We start from the raw sequence: 17,632 nt of genomic DNA, 5'->3' as shown, positions 1-17,632 counted from the left end.
GTTGGAACGTTACATGACTTGCACCAAAGCTCATCGGCGAGCAAGTCCAAATCTATCAGTCGACGTCCAGTGAGTTTTACATAATTATTCTCAGCTATATAAAAAGAATAAATAGAATTAATAATATCGCCGTTCTAAGCACAGTTCAAGAAATTAAAGAGGTTGATAGGTATCGCATATTACATGTTTTATATATCTACCTGGTTTTTGATATGCCGTGTGTCTTCGTTTGTTAGCAACAACAACATTCTCTCTCCACTTGATTTTTCTTTTTGTACAAAATCGGCCTTTATATCGGCTCCGAGCCTCTTCAGTCCGTCTGCATACCAACATACCGATAGTTTGTTTCTCGCCATTGAAGGGATGACCGGCTATTTGGCATTCCAACGGTGTCATCTCGCCGGGGAGCATGCAGCCGGATGGCCCGGGAACCGACGTACTGTCCCACTGCATATGCGGCAGCTTCTCGATATCGTCGTCCGACGCAGGATTATACATATATGTATAATCATATATGGACCCATATATAATTCCAAATATAACTAGATATGAACAATAGATCATATAGGTACGTTCTTGGTCTTCACATTCGAACGGCCGGTCTTCCGCTAAAAGCTAAATGCTTTAGGATTCTGCAATGGTTCTCCGTTAATCGCCGCTATGACCTTATCGCTGTCCATAATCGTTATATGGTTGCCTTCAATGTAATGCACGTCCACCTTGTCTTGCGTGATCTGAAAAGTTTTTTATGCTGTGTTATTAGGTCGATTATGAGAAATTAAACCTCGAACGTTTGTGAAAAGTACACGGAGGAAGCGTAATACCTTGTGTAAGCCATAATCTTCTTCATTCATGTCGACAACTTGTGTTGTGGGTTTCAAGAGTGTTATAGGCGATCGTATTCGTTCCAAGGATGACGAGTCGTAATTTCAAAGAGCGAGAATGTGCGTATAAATAGTTTTGCACAAAGTCTTTCTAGTTTCGATCAAAGTTTTATCAGGAAGGTACGAAAGGAAAATATCTAACTTCTCTTCCCAGGTCTTACATTTCTCGAGATCCAAAAGTAGCTATGAAAAAAAAAAAAATAGTAATAAACGGGATATTGACAACAAGAATATGCTTGAATACGATCGAGAAGTATTTTAGCAGCCAGTAAAATCTACCTTTCCGCTTAAAGTTGATTGCATGGTATCCATGATAGTAAGCAAGATATTATTTTGAAGTTCTTCCTCTGTAGCGGATGGAAGACATTGCTCTAGAGACATTTTCAGCATGTCAGGAGCACCGTCAATTAGCACCAATCGACCACTCAAACCTCGTTTTTCCAATCGTTTCACTAATTCGAGGGCAATTAACGAGCCGAACGAATATGCGACTATAGCAAAACCTCTTTGCTCTTCCGCCTTTGGTAAGATATACTGGAAATTTCAATAAAACGTATGTCATCCCGCATGGACGAGCACTTTTCGATTCAACAAAAGCATTCGTTAAAGAAAATATCGAATAAATATCTAATTTTATTTATTATTCATGCTCTTCTGTGTATACGTACTGATAAAAGCATGTCGGCGTATTCCGGTATAGACGTATAGTTACGCCCAGTTTGTGTTAATCCATATTGCAGGGCTGTTGCGATAGGTTCGATCTTCGACGCCAGTGGATTAAATATCTGTCCGCAACCCTGTATACCCGGCAAGAGGAACACTTTGATCTTGCGCGGATTCATCCTAGTTTGTAAATCCATATGGGTCTCGGCAGACAACGCTTCGTTACCCAAAAATATCAACAGTTGAATGCCAGATACCTCGGCTTTCTGTTCATCGGTCTGTTGAGTCTGTGCTTTCACTCGTTCCAACCCCTTATCGCGCATCTCCGCCAGTTTGGCAAAGTTCAGATTACGGATGTCCTCCGCGGTGAGGAAGACATCGTACTCACGTTCCAGTGCTTGCTTAATCTCCACGGTCATCATCGAGTCCATGCCGAGTTTGGCCAACGACGTATTCTGAGCCACAGTCTTCAAATCTTTCAGACCTGCAAAAGTATCGAGACATGTAATTAAACTTGGTGTATTATCGGTGGTGATGTATATTCTTGAACAATACGACACAATATATCAGCAGTTTTATTTGAAAAAATTTTCTGCATTAATTATTAAAATTACATCTATCTAGTGGGAATAGTAGAAATAAATAATATAAATTATAACATATATGATTTTTATTCCAGAAAAATATTGATTCTACTAGAAATATACTTAAACGGTTTGTAATTTGAAAACATGGAATTAATATTTTTATCCCTTGCGTTAATGCATATAATTTATAGATTCCTCTCTTTTGATTTTGTTTTAGAAAAGACTATCCTAAAATGACAACAATCTTACCCATTATATTCGCCACGACCTCCATAATGTTGGTGGCTCCATAAGCTGCACCTACACGCTTCTCCACTACCACCATGCTAGACACCACCGGGCGATCCTGCAACAAGAAGTTCTCCAACTTCTCAAGGCAGGACGATACCTTTTGCTGTAAAGTACCGCCAATGACGAGCTCTTTATCGTTGTCCTGCCACTCGGCGACGAGGCCAACTTCACCTATCGCGCCCCATTGAATAGCCAGCCCCGGTAGACCGTTTGCCGCTCTGCGCTCGCAAATTCTCTCCATCACGGAGTTAGCCATGCCGTAATTCGTCTGTCCAGCGTTCCCTCTGCCGCAAGAAACCGAGGAGAAAACTACGAACTGCCGAAGTTGCGGGCACAAACTTCTGGATAGCTCGTTCAGCATCTTCGTAGCCCAAGCTTTCGCCCTGAAACTCTCCTCGAATAACTCCGGCGTTTGATTCGCGCAAATGGCGTCCTTCAGCACCACGGCGAGATTGAAGATTGCGTCCACCGGGGCCTGTTTCTGTGCGGAATTCAGTATAAACTCGCACTCTATGCGACTTGAAGCGTCTGCCCCCGTGATGATAAGCACGTTCACGCCGTAAGATTTCCATAGCTCGACCTTCAAGCGTTGATAACCGTTCTTTATTCCCGTTCTTGATGTCAACACCAAATTTTTAGCGCCTCGGCGTACTAGCCAGTCGGCCAGTTCCAATCCGAAGCCACCTAGTCCACCCAGGATGAGGTAAGTTTTATTACTGTCGCAGTAGTATCGAGGATCAGCGACAATAGGTTCGTTTTCAAGGACCTTCTTCTCATCGCAAATTTTCAGAAGCACCTATAAAAGATATGTAACATAGTCTTAATTGTTAATTTTCTTTTAGTTTCTCGCAGACTTTGATTTACTCTAGTAATAAATTTAATGCTCTTTTCAAAGCTTGGGAGCATCGTTAGGTGACTATAACATTGCAATAGAACAGCTGACAGCAGTTGGTCGTGTATAGTTACTATTCCCAGTAAACAAAATGTTAGCAATACTTTAGCAATTCCTAACAGATTTGAACATAATATTACAATAGATTGCCGTTAACTGCATTTCTTTTTACCTTGCCTATATGTTTTCCAGCTGCCATATATCTGAAGGCCGTTTCCAATTCATCCTTTTTAAAGACTTTTCTAATGAGCGGTTTGATAGCTCCATTTTTCAGGCCCTCGTTTAGCATACCATGCAGCTTTGTCTTTTCTTCGTCTGTTGTACAAAAAAGATTGTCGAGATGAATTCCGTGGAAACTTCAAGAAGATCATCATTCCCAAGGGATTATTTGCAGCAAGATCAAACTTGCCGATCTCCAGGAAACGACCGCCCTGCGCCAGACAGCGAACCGATGCCTGGAGCTTCTCCTCGGCCAACGAGTTTAATACGATGTCTACCCCGTCGCCATTCGTCTGCTGAAGTATTATTTGCTCGAAGCTGGTGTCGCGCGAATTGCCAATATGATCATCTGGGATCGACGGAAACATCTCGCGAATAAACTTGCGTTTTTCAGGCGTTCCTACAGTGGTGAACACTTCGCAGCATTCATTGAAGGCAAGATGTATCGCCGCCTGACCGATGCCACCAGTACTAGAATGAATGAGCACTTTGTCGCCCTTCTTCATCTTGCCACGCTGATACAGCGCGATATAACATGTTGCGTATACGCATGGCACGGTGGCCGCGTCTTCCAATGACCAATTGTCAGGCACGTACCAGTACAAGCTTCTATCGGCTTTGACGACATTCGTTATACATCTGAAAAAGTATAAATTTATTGATCGTACAAAAATCGAAAATTTCAAGCTCTTGTTAATAAACTTTTGAAAATATGCCGGAACTTAATACTTTCATTGTGTAGTATGTCCTTTTTCTAAATGATGAAAGTATAATAAAAACGATACTTCAATGTATGATTTTACAAATGTAAAGTATACAAATATATTTTTAATAAAAGTATTACTTTTGGAAGAAAAGTCCCATCACGCGACGACCAGCGGTATCGATACCAGCATACTCGAAGCCAACTGTGCTTTCGTCGAATCGGTGCGTACGCAATGTGTTATTATTCATAGCGAGTTTTCCTGTGCTCATCATGATATCTCTAAAGTTGAGAGGCGAGTACACTACATAGACCAGATCCTTTTGATTAATATCAGGCTATATAGAGCCCTGGACCCAACAAAGCGAGCTTAAGTCACCAGGTATCTATATATTTCAAAGATATATATTATACAAAAGTGGAGTAATTATATTATATATAATACAATACTATAATATATAATATTATATAACTGCGTATATAAAAGTAACAATAATGTATAAATATATGTGTGTACATACATCTATGCACGATGTTTCAGAATACGATATGTTTTCTTACGTATTACTACATACCATTTGTTCGACATACGCATGACGGACAAGCTTTGGCTGTAGACTCGGTAGCGGTTGATGTCTGTAGGAACCCCATATCTTTCCCGTTCTCAATACGTTGATCGGCAAATCCAGCTGAAGCTGTTCCAAGTATAATGGATTTTGTAGGGAAAATTTAGGAGCTTTGGTATCTTGTATCAATATGCTTCTGATTATTTCTCCGCCTGGTTCCTTTCTCAAGCAATTCACGAAGCCTAGCAAACCGCTTTCCAAGTCTCCCTCGCTGACGAGTATTATCCTGATGTCGGCGGTCTCATTTTCCGCATTTATTAACGAATTCAATTTCTCGAGCCAAGTGAACTCATCGTTGTTAACGTGAATGATTTCGGTTTTTCCGATCAGCTGTTTCTTCTTCTTTAAAAGTATAATAGTCTCTTCGCCAATATTCTTCTCTAGAATCACGTCTAATTGTAAGCCGTGCTTCGAAGATGTCGAAAGATTTTCGGCTTTGAACGATCTTTCTCGTGTCAATACAAAACCGCCGTTTTTCAGTTTCAGTAGAATCTGCTCCAATTGTGTTTTCTTATCTCTTGATAGTAGCCCGATACCGATGGCAAGCATAATATTCTCTTCTTTAGACACATTATTAACGTCCATGGAGATCACATTCGAGAGTAATGATTCATCAAAATGATTAGATGGTGCTGACAGATATACCTTCGGCTGAATTAAAGGCAAGTCACTCAGCATCTCAATAAGCATCGGTGATACTAATTTATCCGCTGTCACATTGTCGGAGTCGTCGATCAACTCGATGGTCTTCACATGAATAGCTTGATGATATTCGAGCACGATCTGCGTAGACAATCTGATCGCTTCTTTCAGGGATGTTTGCGCTTTATCGCGATGAGCCACGAATTTATATTCTTCGAAGATTGGGTCGCTAGCTGGCAGTCGGCGAGGTATAGCCGTAGCCTTGACACCACGGATTGCGACTCCCCCTGATAATATGGTTTCCCATTCTTCGTACACGTGTACGGGGAATTCTGCAACGAAAAATTGCAGTATTTATATATGTGTAATTATAATGGTCATATCAGATTTATTAATGTAAGAATTATGATAAGAGTAATAGAGAAAACAATTTATAATTTTTACTTATTTAAACAATTAAATAATTATCGATTATATAATATTATACATAATGTTTCTCATTAAGATTGCGAATTGATATTGCTTATAGTATATGACTTTTTTAAATATATAGAGGAAAGTCCCCTATTATGAGATAGGATCCTAATATGAGATGGCGGAGTTTTTTCATGGTGGGATCAACAGATGGGGCCTATATAGGGCCTCTTAGCTTAAAGCCCCTTGCACAATGCCAGGCAACAGGCAATAGGAACAGGAAATAACCAAAAAATTTTTAATTACAACCTAAAAAATTCGAATACTATGATTGGTTGGCAACAGGCAATAGGCACAGAATTTTCAACGTGACGGAAACTCTGTGTCTATTGCTTGTGTCACTGTTTATTCTGCATTTATACATGATTTCTGATTTCTATTCCCTGTTCCTATTGCCTGTTGCCTGGCATTGTGCAAGGGGCTTAACATATCTCATATTAGGATCCTGTCTCATAATAGGGGACTTTCCTCTATGTATAAAAAGTGTGGGAAATTGAAAGTTTAGCACGTTATTAAAAAATATTTTACAAAATATTTCTAATTTAAATTTTTTTAAGAGGTGCAAAAAATTATTTTGATCTATACGGAGAAATGAACAAAAGTCATATAAATTATATTGACAACGATTAAAAATTTACTGCTATCCCACGCTATGATTTGAATTAAGAAATGTAGTTAATTTTCTTATGCAAGAACAAACCTCGCGAAATATTTACCAAGTTGAAAAACGAAATGTATAAACTTACGTTTGTCTTCTGAATCTAGATTTTGGACTTCCTGCTGGTGAAGTTTGGTGTCAATCACGATCTTCTGTATTCTCGTAGGTACGTATAACTTTTTCATTTTTGTTCCAAGAATCATCATCTGTAGCATGTTGTCGAGGAACGTTACCCAATTACCCACCCAAGCAATGTGTCCCTTCTTCCCTGATATAGATGCGCTTTTTAAGGAACGGAAAATGCCTGAATATTGATATCCCCGCAATCTTAGCTCTTTATAAATATCCTTCGTATTCATTACTTCATTTTCGTCGTCATCTTCTGGCAAAAGCGCAACAGGTATCTTTTCTTGCGCAGGGTTCTTCACGACTCGAATCAATCCAGTCACAACTGCAGTACTATTTTCCGTTATCTCGAATCTTCCAGTACCTGCAGAAATAATTATCGCGATCAATTAATTAAAATATAAATAATGAGAACAGATGTTTGAATATACAAATGTTTGAATATACAAACTTCAGGCTTGCACAGTTCGAACAATTTAAAATTCAATCTTGAAATTTGGATTTTTCGATTACATGAACATTTCGAGCAGCAACCAAAAAAATTAAATCTTTTAAGATTAAATAGTATATTGTGCACCAAGGGGCGAAAGTAGCGTTTTTCAGACGAGTGTGAAGTTTGTCGCCCGAGCCGAAGGCGAGGGCGGCAATCACACGAGTCTGAAAAAGCTTTCGACCCGAGGTGCACATGATATTTTTCACAACACCTCTTTACGGAAATGTTCGATTTTTGAATGCCTGTAGAGTGTATGCATTTGATATTCCATTCGTACAGTTTGTACGCGCGTGTAGTTAAATAGAAAGAGAAAAAGAGAGTGATGCGGGGTCCATGGGCGAAGCCCCTGGAGGGGGGGTGTGGGGGGCAAAGCCCCCACATAACACAAAATTAAAATGACAATAAAATTTCCAAAAAAATGTAAGAAATATAATTTTTACGCGACGCTATATACGCATGCGCATTGCGGGCGATTGAGATCCACTACCTTTCTCTCTCGCACAATGTACGTTTCTCTCTCGCACGATGCTCAATTTCCCTTCCATTTATGGCAGCTTTCCAGCAAATGACACAAGTCGACACAAACGTCGTTTTATCTTTTTTTTTTAGGAATGAGTAACAAAGACAAAACGACACTTGTGTCGACTTGTCACTTGCTGGAAAGCTTCCTATATATGTTTTAAGATTTGCCCGTTACTTTACTTTCCGCCCGCTAAACAGGGAGGAAAGTCGTTACTTTCCGCCCTAGGGAGGAAAGTGCTCACTTTCCACCCGCTAAACAGGGAGGAAAGTGAGCACTTTCCACCCGCTAAACAGGGAGGAAAGTAACAACTTTCCTCCCAGGCGTGAAATTGGCCACTTTCGTCCCTCTCTACAGGCATGGAAAGTCGGACTTTCCGTGGAGGTGTTGTGAAAAATATTATGCATCCCATATAAGATATAAATAAATGCGATTGTTGCCATGACTTTGCATTGGAACTATAAATTGTTAAATGCAATTGATATGTAAGTTAAGACATGTCAATAAAATGGCAATGATTGTTAATCACGATAGTACTCTGTTGTTTTGTATAAATAGAAACATTGAGAATACCTTTTTGAACCATCACTGTTAAGTTAATTTCGCCTTCTTTCGGTAGATGGGTAGCACGGATGAAGCTGACATCTTCGAAGATGACCGATAGCTCTGTGTGCATTTGCCCATGCAACATACCAATACTTTCCCAAACCATAGCAAGGTATCCTATAGCGGGTATTAAATTCTTCCCATCGATAACATGACCGGTCATATATTTATAAGTCTCGTCAGCTACCGGCAAAGAAACGACTCTCTCTCCGGAAGTGATCTTCTCTTGCGTCTTATACGACGTTACGTACCAGTCGTCAGTGTGTTCCCATCTTGAAGGAAATTAAATCATTTATTTCAGTTTATTATGTTAATCTCTCAATAAAACTTAATAGGATTCTCAAAATAATTTTCGTGCAATTTTCCTTCATTTTTCTTGTTAATTGGAACTTCGTAAGAGTAATGACGAAGGACAGTTACATTTTAATACATTAGATGAAAAGAATTCTTGTTTTATTTCAGATAACCAAACATTTTGAATAATTTAGATGATTTCTGCAAACCTACCTAACAGAAGGTGAGATCATTGGCGTACCGCATCTAACTGGATACTCGATAGGCGGATAGAGACTCGCAATATCCGGTTGTAATCCTGTATTGTAGAGCTTGCCGATTGCTTGCAGGAAAACCTCGACGTTGTCTCTGTGACCGCGCTGGGTGAGCGCGATATTCGTGACTCCCGGGCCGAGGGATCGTCTCAGGATAGCTTGCAGAAGACCGTGGGGTGCGATTTCGATGGTCACGGCATCCTTCGGGATCATGGGCGCCGTTTCCTCGAATAGTACAGGACTCAGAAGATTGTTGGTGTGGTATTCGGCGGACGACAACTTGACAGACGCGGTGGACCATTTATTGCGCGGTACAGACGAGCTCACCCATTTTCGGCTGCGTGGCTTCGGTTGAGGAATCACCTCGTTCAGATAAGCCAGAAGTTTTGGCCCGGCGGGCGCGATGTAACGACTGTGATAGGGTATGTTGCTGCATGGCACTTCCATCGCGAAGATTTGCTTAGCCTGGTTAAATGTACGTAAACTTAGTTGGAACAAATATTGAAAGTATTGAAAATACTGCTGGGAAATATTTATAATTCGAAAACGTAAATAAAACCACAAGGAAAATGTCATATACGTACACAAATGTCGCGTATATTGTTAGATTTTAATTAACGCGTTGGAAATTGTTTTAGCGTCGCGTTTTGCATTGTTAAAATATCACATTTAAATCCGTTTAAAATAATAAAAATAAATTTGCATACATCTATATTTTTTATCAATACAGATTAGAATTTTTTTTAAAGCAGTAAGTTAGACAATAATAGAACCTGCAATTGGGCGACAAATTCTTTCATTGATTCAGCGGGCCCACTAATGGTGCTACTGTCAGCAGCATTATGACAAGCCACTTCGATATCGGGTGGGCACATATCTTTGATGTCCTCGTAGCCAAGACCAACAGCCGCCATCGAACCGAAAATTACTTTAGTTTCGATGGACGCTAAACCTCTCGAGTACGCTGATAAGATCATTTGTTCGGCGGTGAAGCATCCGTCTGCGTAAGCGCAACCGAGCTCTCCGACGGAGTGACCAATAATATTATCCGGCACGATGCCTACCAATGTGAGGAGATCGACCAGACCAATCTATAAAATTCATATTATATAAGAATACGACGAAGAATAATAAGAAACCTCTCAAATTTAATTAATGATATTACACGCTTAAAATCTTCATTATAAATTCTTAATTAAAATAATGCTAACTAAAGTAATATCTAGTCATTCTAGTCTTAATTTAAAAAAAATTAAATATATATAATTTTTGATATAAGAATATTAATATATTTTATTGTATAATTTATTATTAAATTAATTTAACTTTTGTTAATTATTTTAAGTTCTGACATTTTTAATTTTTAAAAAATTTTATTTTTATTATGCTAATCATATCGGGAATGTCGCATGATTATATACTGCTCACCTGTACTGCCGCGATACCCACAAACGAATGCAAAATATTGTCAAAAGTAGATTTGTCTTTATTTGTCAGTATATTAGTGATATCTACACCGCGCGGTCGTAAGACGGCGTCGCATTTTCTAATAGCTTCAGCAAAGACGGGGAATCTCATCAGATGGGTACCTATTTAGAACAATTCAACAAGTCGAATAAACAAAAAGGTTTCTTCAGGATAAAATATATCATTTTCATTTTTAGAAATTAAAAAGTATTTAACATGATACGTACCCATGCCAGGCCACTGCGATCCCATACCGGAAAATACGAACCAAATTGGTCTCGTAGTTCCCAAATAATTTTCTGTTTCCTTTGGGGTATGCTCCGTCTTTTTTGAGCCGACTATTGTGTAGCCTCGATACAGATGCTCTTGGATATCCTCAGAGTGAATGTCGTGCAGCAGGCGGATATATTCAACATCTACCGGACGTCTCTCGATCTACGAAAAGATAAAAATAAATTTTTCCATGAATCTATAACAAATCCAATCGATAGGAAATGCCTCGATGAACATTTCGCTCTGTGTCGATTTTTCTCTAAGGAAATCTGTCGAACTTCGTGTAGGTATATATTTAAAGATATAAATTTTCCAATTTTTCATTATTAATCTATGACTGATATATTTCATTCATTTTCTATGTTTTATATTAATTAATTTTTATATGATCTTTCTCTCAACGTCTTGATTCTTCATCAGTTTTTACTTACATCGTTTAAGAATACTTTAATAGAGTCCTCCGTACGTCCAGATACTGTTACGAGTCTCGGTAAATCATCAGATGGTGCTCCTTGTTGATCTTCTTTTTCGAATAAGATTTCAATACGACGTGGGCATTGGCACCTCCAAAACCGAAGGAATTAATACCCCACGTAACCACCATCCCATGGTGTCTGCTCGGTGATGACCTTGATCCTGCCATCTTCGAGAGCTTTCAAACCTTCTCGTGGTCGGTTGTAATGTAAATTAGGTGGAATTATTCCGGTTTCCATTGCTATTATTACCTATGGTAAATGTTGCTTAATGAATTAATATACCATAAACCTAAAAGCTATTTCCTGTTTATTTCCTTCAGTCAAATATTCGAATACTTGCAATATTGGCAACAATTTTAATTAGGATTTAAAAAATTAGGGCTAAATACAATTTATATTTGTTACTATTTGGATAAATCCAACTAGATATTAAGATTCTAGAAAATTTTAAATAAGTAATAAAATTTTTTTCATTTTAAGAGGATTTTGACAAAGTTAAATTTATAAGAGTATATAGAGATTTCTTGCTGTAATAAAAGGAATGTAAAAAAAAATTAGATGCCAACGTCATATCCAAGTACTAACCGTGCCCAACGTTGCTTGACTTCAGTAATCGGACGAGAACAAAGCTATTACAGTATATACATTTGTAGTTCCTGCCTTACTAGCTTAACTACTTGAACAAGAACTGGTACGCAACAACGTGATATAGACGTTGGACGGTTGTTTGTAACAATTTTAGCTAGTTTTAATCCGGAAGAATTAAAGGATTTTAGTTGGAATTATAAATATAATGCCAATTTGCTAGAATTCGAGTACCTGAATAATTAATTCGTCAACTTATCTTATTATCGAAGTATTAATATCTGAAAACTTGAAAACAAAACTGAGAAGTTAAGTCGCCAGCAAATAATTAACAATTAGCACAGAAGTTTTGTTCGACCAAACTGGCAATTTTATTATTAAAAAGACGCTACGTTTCAACCGCAAAATTCGGTCCTTTTAACGTAGCGTCTTTTTAATAATAAAATTGCCAGTTTGGTCGAACAAAACCCCTGTGCTAATATCCAAAAACTTGAATTTATCCAAATCTGTGAATTTGGATTCAAAAGAATTATCTACATTACTTAAGAAATAGAACAGAAAGCTAATCGCTAAATTAAAATTTGGATTTATATAGCTACTTTTTTTGCTAGCTCTAAAAGAATTATCCACAACTAAAATAGTTTATCGTCTAAAAATGTAAATCAATATATGTATATAGTATTCCTTTGTCGAAAAATCGAAAAATATTTAATTAACTTTACCCTTCTCGTTTCTAGAGATTTGCAAAAGGATTGTTAACATTGTAAACGCGATATTTCTAAAATAAAAAAAAGAGTTACCTTGATAACTTGACACAGACCGCTAGCGGGCTCGGAATGACCCATATTCGACTTAACAGAGCCGATCAACAAAGGCGCAGTTCTCTCTTTGCAGATGACTTTCTCAATCGCGTTGAACTCCTCGGGATCGCCGACTTTAGTGCCGGTACCGTGACATTCTAGATAGGACAGATTGTTCGGCGATAAGCCGCAATCCTCGTAGCACTCTTTCAGCAAGTTGCCCTGCATCAGGCTCGACGGGAACGTGATGCCCTGCTCCTTGTAACCGTCGCAGTTTGTTTTGCCGTAGACCACCGTGGCGTAGATCCGTTTCGCGTTCTTCGCCTTCTGCAGATATATGACGGAAATCGCCTCACTGCGAACAAAGCCATCCGCGTCGGCATCGAACGCTTTGCTGCGACCATCAGGCGACAAAACCCCTGCAATCATCATTACCATAAAATATACGAAAATAATCACCTATTATATTCTCAATTTTTTGTACGGTATTCATTGATTATCTTGAGAACAAAACTTTTTATAAAAAAAATTTTACTTTATCTTTTTGACTTATTATTATAATTGTTATATTATTAATTTTTTATGGGATCACATCCTATATATGTATGATTTATATTATAAATATCAGTAATGTATGCTTCTTACTATTGATACTTTACACATTACTTACATTATTTACATTAGAACTAATAAAAAGAGTCGTATTGCATTTTTAATGCAAAACCGTTTGCACGTAATTACCTAATTAATAATAGTATAATTTTCTTTTTATTTAGGATTCTGCTTACAATCAATATTTACAAGGAAACGTGAGTTCTCTTTTTTTTACGTTGCAACGTAATCAAGGAATCGTACCGAGACGAGAAAATTGCAATGATACGTAGGGATGAAGGCACAGATTCGATCCGCCCACGATAGCGGAGTCGCATTGGCCGTCTTGCAAGCACCGATAAGCGTGCTCCAACGCGACCAAGCTCGAGCTACAGGCGGAATCCAGAGTGTAAGATGGTCCGGTCACTCCTAACCAGTCGCAAATTCTATTTGCCAGCATAGCTCTGCTGCACCCGATAAATCCTAAGCCATTTACCTAATCATCACAAGAAAATTAAGAATAGAAAATAATTTTTTAATTTAATTGCTAACATCTTCGCCTCCTACATTTTTCTATCCTATTTTTAGCAATAAGCAGGCGAGTAATTATAAATTTTGCAGAAATGTGAAATTTCTGACCTTTGAAATTCCTTTTGCATCCAAATTTAGATTAACAAAGTGAATCCCTATTCTTTTTAACTCGTCTATCTATTGTTACGTAATATACTGACGCGCATTAATACTGACATGATACTAACGTACCTGTAATTTTTCGTAAAACCAGGTCTTTTCAGCTTCTGAGAAACACGCGCCCACAAAAACGCCGGTTCGCGACCCACGCAATTGCTTTGGATTAATTCCCGCATCAACGACGGCTCCGTAAGCATGCTCCAGTAACATTCTGCACATCGGATCCATCGTGTGAGCCTGTTTGAAGTGGACCCCGAAGAACAGGGCGTCGAATTTGCCAATATCGTTAATCTTTCCTGTACGCTGAGGAATATCTGGATGTTCTGTTGGCATTAATAAAAACATAATAAACCATCATGTCCATCCTAAAAGTTTTAATGACGTAAGTAGAATAAAAATAGACACATTTAACTGTAATATATATATATATATATATATATATATAATTATATATATAATTATTATATATATATAGATTAATCTAAGATTTATATGTATCTATACGTTTTACATATGTTTTAGATAGGAAAATTAACATAAAATTATATGTAAATTTATACATACATATATTATTTGATATTATTTTATAGGAAAAGTATGTAAAACATACATGTCAGCGTAAGAGATTTAACATTTGGTATATATTAATGCTAATAACAATATGTTTATTTATATTTATGGCAATTAAAACTTTTTTATTTATTCTGATCTATTAATCACCTAATTTCCACCGGCGATCATCATCCGTGATCATGTCTACCTTATTTAGTAAATTGTTTTTGAACTCTTCCACATTTTTGGATTTCGGAAATTTACCGGCAATACCAGAGATAACGATTTCTTCGCCAGGTTCAGGTGCTTTGCAATTCTTCTTGGTTGATTTCGCCGCAGACATCGTTCTCAGGATTACCTTCTAATTCCGTCAATACGAAGAAAAAAAACAATGTTGCTGAAGTTAGTTGTCGAAATATTATCTCATCAATTGTGAGATTTTTCAATTATTTCAATTATGACAGATATTTATAATTAATTTTGTTATTAATTTTCACTGTATAGAAACTATTTGTATTTATAATGTATTTTATTATAGAGAACTTAACGAGTTCATTAACTGATTCGGTAACGACTCGCAAAAAACTGAAAGACGAGACAGCGGAAACGGGGAGTCTTTATAACATCCCTACCTCCTATGAATTCCATTATTGTTACTTTGAACTTCCGTTAAACATTTGCATTACTGGAGATACGTCGTAGAGAATCGTATTTTGAATAGCTATAACTCTCTTAAGGTAGCCAAATGCCTCGTCATCTAATTAGTGACGCGCATGAATGGATTAACGAGATTCCCACTGTCCCTATCTACTATCTAGCGAAACCACTGCCAAGGGAACGGGCTTGGAAAAATTAGCGGGGAAAGAAGACCCTGTTGAGCTTGACTCTAGTCTGGCACAGCTAACTTACTCTCATGTACTATAATTTAACAGAATTAAATTTTACAAAAAACTACAGAATAACAATGGATTTCTGAATATTGTTTGCGTGCATGCATAATGAGAATTATATACCACATTTTAACATAATTAACGCATACATGTTCGTTAAATTTTTTTATAAAGAAGAGAGGCATGCATTTTTTGCTATTATAGAAATAGATTGAATTACGATAAATTTTATTAATATAACGTAAAATCCAATGTATACGATACATATATGTTGGCATATACGATATTCTACAATCAAAGGGGAGGTACAAACGGATATCGTAAAATGTACAATGCACAAGTGATTTTAATAAATTACTTATTAAATAAGATGTCTTAATATATAAACAAATGGGAAAACAGACATCAAAAAATATAACTGATGTTTTTCAGTTATTTATAGAAAATTTATATTACCTATATACATTTTCTCGTGTTAAGACTTGCTAGTTTCAGATTTATGCATTTGTTTCAACTGTGATTGCGATCTTTGTGTCATGCCTTATGCTTATTTAATGCCAACAAAAATATACATAACATATGTAAATATATAAACTTTTATTACTTATAAAATTATGAATTTTTTGAATGCGTTCTACGTTAAAAAGGATAAAATTTTATTGTATATATGTTATAATGTAATATAACATATTGTAATGTAATGTAACATATATATATATATATATTACATTATAACATATATACATATATAAAAAATATATATTATCGTATATATATATATATATATATATATATATATATCTTTATGGTTCGGCATAAGTTATATATATTATGTGTCGTAAGCAAATGCTATCTGCCTGGTCAAATGGCTTTCGCCCGTTTATTTGTGTTCAACTGCTATTTGCCTAGGAAATTGATTTGAATTCTGCCAATATTTATAGTAGCTTTCATAAGTTTATTTCAGAACAGTATAAAAATAAATTTTTACAACAAACTTTACGAAAAGCTGTTTTAGAAACTGCAACTAGAAAAAGTATCACAGGAGATCTATTTCTAAACGAAAAAAAACATAAAAAAATATCAAGAATTTACTAACGATGTTATTAACCCTCGGAGAACACACCTATTTGTTCATTCACGGAGAACACTCTGGGTCAATCTGACTCTACACACACTTTGATCGTCTACCATTTTATAATTGACGAGTGCGATCAGCTTGAAAAAATTTCCAGATGTACTTACAACATTGTTAAATCAATTGATATAAATAAAAAGTGCCGTTAGAATTATATACATATTTAAAAAAATTTTTAAAAAATTATTTTTTTGAAAAAAACGTAATTTACGAAAAAAATTGTATTTTTTATTTTTTTTATTTTTAATATTTCTGGCTACAACTTTACGTGTATAATCTTAAAATGTAGTAAAAACTCGAGGTAAGGGTCAAATTGACCCTGGGTGTTCTCCGAGGGTTAATGTAGTTTTTCTAGTATTTCGCTAAACAATTATTTCAAACAAAGAAATGACACCATCGCCCAAAAAATTCAAATTATGAAAAAGAAAAGAAAGATAAAACGGTTCGAAAATAACAAAACTATAAATAAATGTAAATATTTCGTTTTTATTAAAGATTAACTTATTTTAAACCTTATTTAGCAGATAATTTTTACAAAGTAAAGTTGTAAGTATAAAAATATAGGCGAAACTTCCAAAAACGTCCATGCTCAGATTTAGTTGAAACTTTGTGAATAGGTTCCTTTTAGATAAAAAACACATATACCAAAAGGATTTTTTGCGACTCCAAAGTTTAGCAACTTTTTTAACATTTGTAACTTGCTGCCTCCGCGCATACCCGATGACCTTGAATTCGACATATATTGTCAAGGACACCCTCCCGAGTAACATGCAAGTGATTTTAGTCGGGGGTCATTGTTTGTTAAAAAGTTATTGACAAAAAAAGTTTGGAAAATATAGCAGCTATTTTGAGTATTGAAAAGGTATAAATGACTAATAAATATGTCGAAATAGTTCACGCATACACTTTCCACGCGAACCTAGGTTCACCCCCACTCCCCATTTTTGTAGATTAGTGACGCGCTTTAAACAGTTAAATACTGTTAAAGCGCGTCATCTAACCTATGTAGATTAGTGACGCGCTTTAAACAGTTAAATACTTTTAAAGCGCGTCATCTAACCTATGTAGGTAGTATTCAATATTACAACCAAATTCAGTATTACAATGCACTGGGCGATGTGGGTGAGGTTGAGGGGTGGGCAGGGGGGGCTTCGCCCCCCCCGCACCCCCCTTAAGGACACGCCTTCGGCGTGCCCAGGTAGAAGATGTACCTCACTTTATGTGGCACCTCGTTTCGCGTG

The 17,632-nt window shown here is 36.7% G+C and overlaps 1 protein-coding gene across 1 annotated transcript; it reads right to left on the bottom strand.

The window, feature by feature from the left end:
• Positions 1-138: 138 nt before the first annotated feature.
• On the bottom strand, positions 139-14,765 carry LOC139777408 (fatty acid synthase-like). The gene is given in 23 exon segments (XM_071714816.1): positions 139-617; positions 620-734; positions 825-1,067; positions 1,164-1,418; positions 1,553-2,031; positions 2,384-3,221; positions 3,490-3,673; positions 3,675-4,175; positions 4,381-4,625; positions 4,815-5,839; positions 6,728-7,129; positions 8,352-8,656; positions 8,892-9,397; positions 9,706-10,023; positions 10,361-10,521; positions 10,627-10,834; positions 11,104-11,186; positions 11,189-11,261; positions 11,263-11,397; positions 12,534-12,952; positions 13,389-13,620; positions 13,887-14,137; positions 14,535-14,765. Coding segments are annotated over 23 exon segments (7,617 nt in total). The 5' UTR covers positions 14,710-14,765; the 3' UTR covers positions 139-153.
• Positions 14,766-17,632: the final 2,867 nt, after the last annotated feature.

This window comes from Temnothorax nylanderi, unplaced genomic scaffold (assembly GCF_030848795.1).
Source record: "Temnothorax nylanderi isolate EJ_2023f unplaced genomic scaffold, tnyl_v1.0 TNYL_tig0147_pilon, whole genome shotgun sequence".
Taxonomy (NCBI): domain Eukaryota; kingdom Metazoa; phylum Arthropoda; class Insecta; order Hymenoptera; family Formicidae; genus Temnothorax; species Temnothorax nylanderi.
Note: the sequence above shows the minus strand (reverse complement) of the source record. Positions and strands in the feature narration are given on the sequence as shown.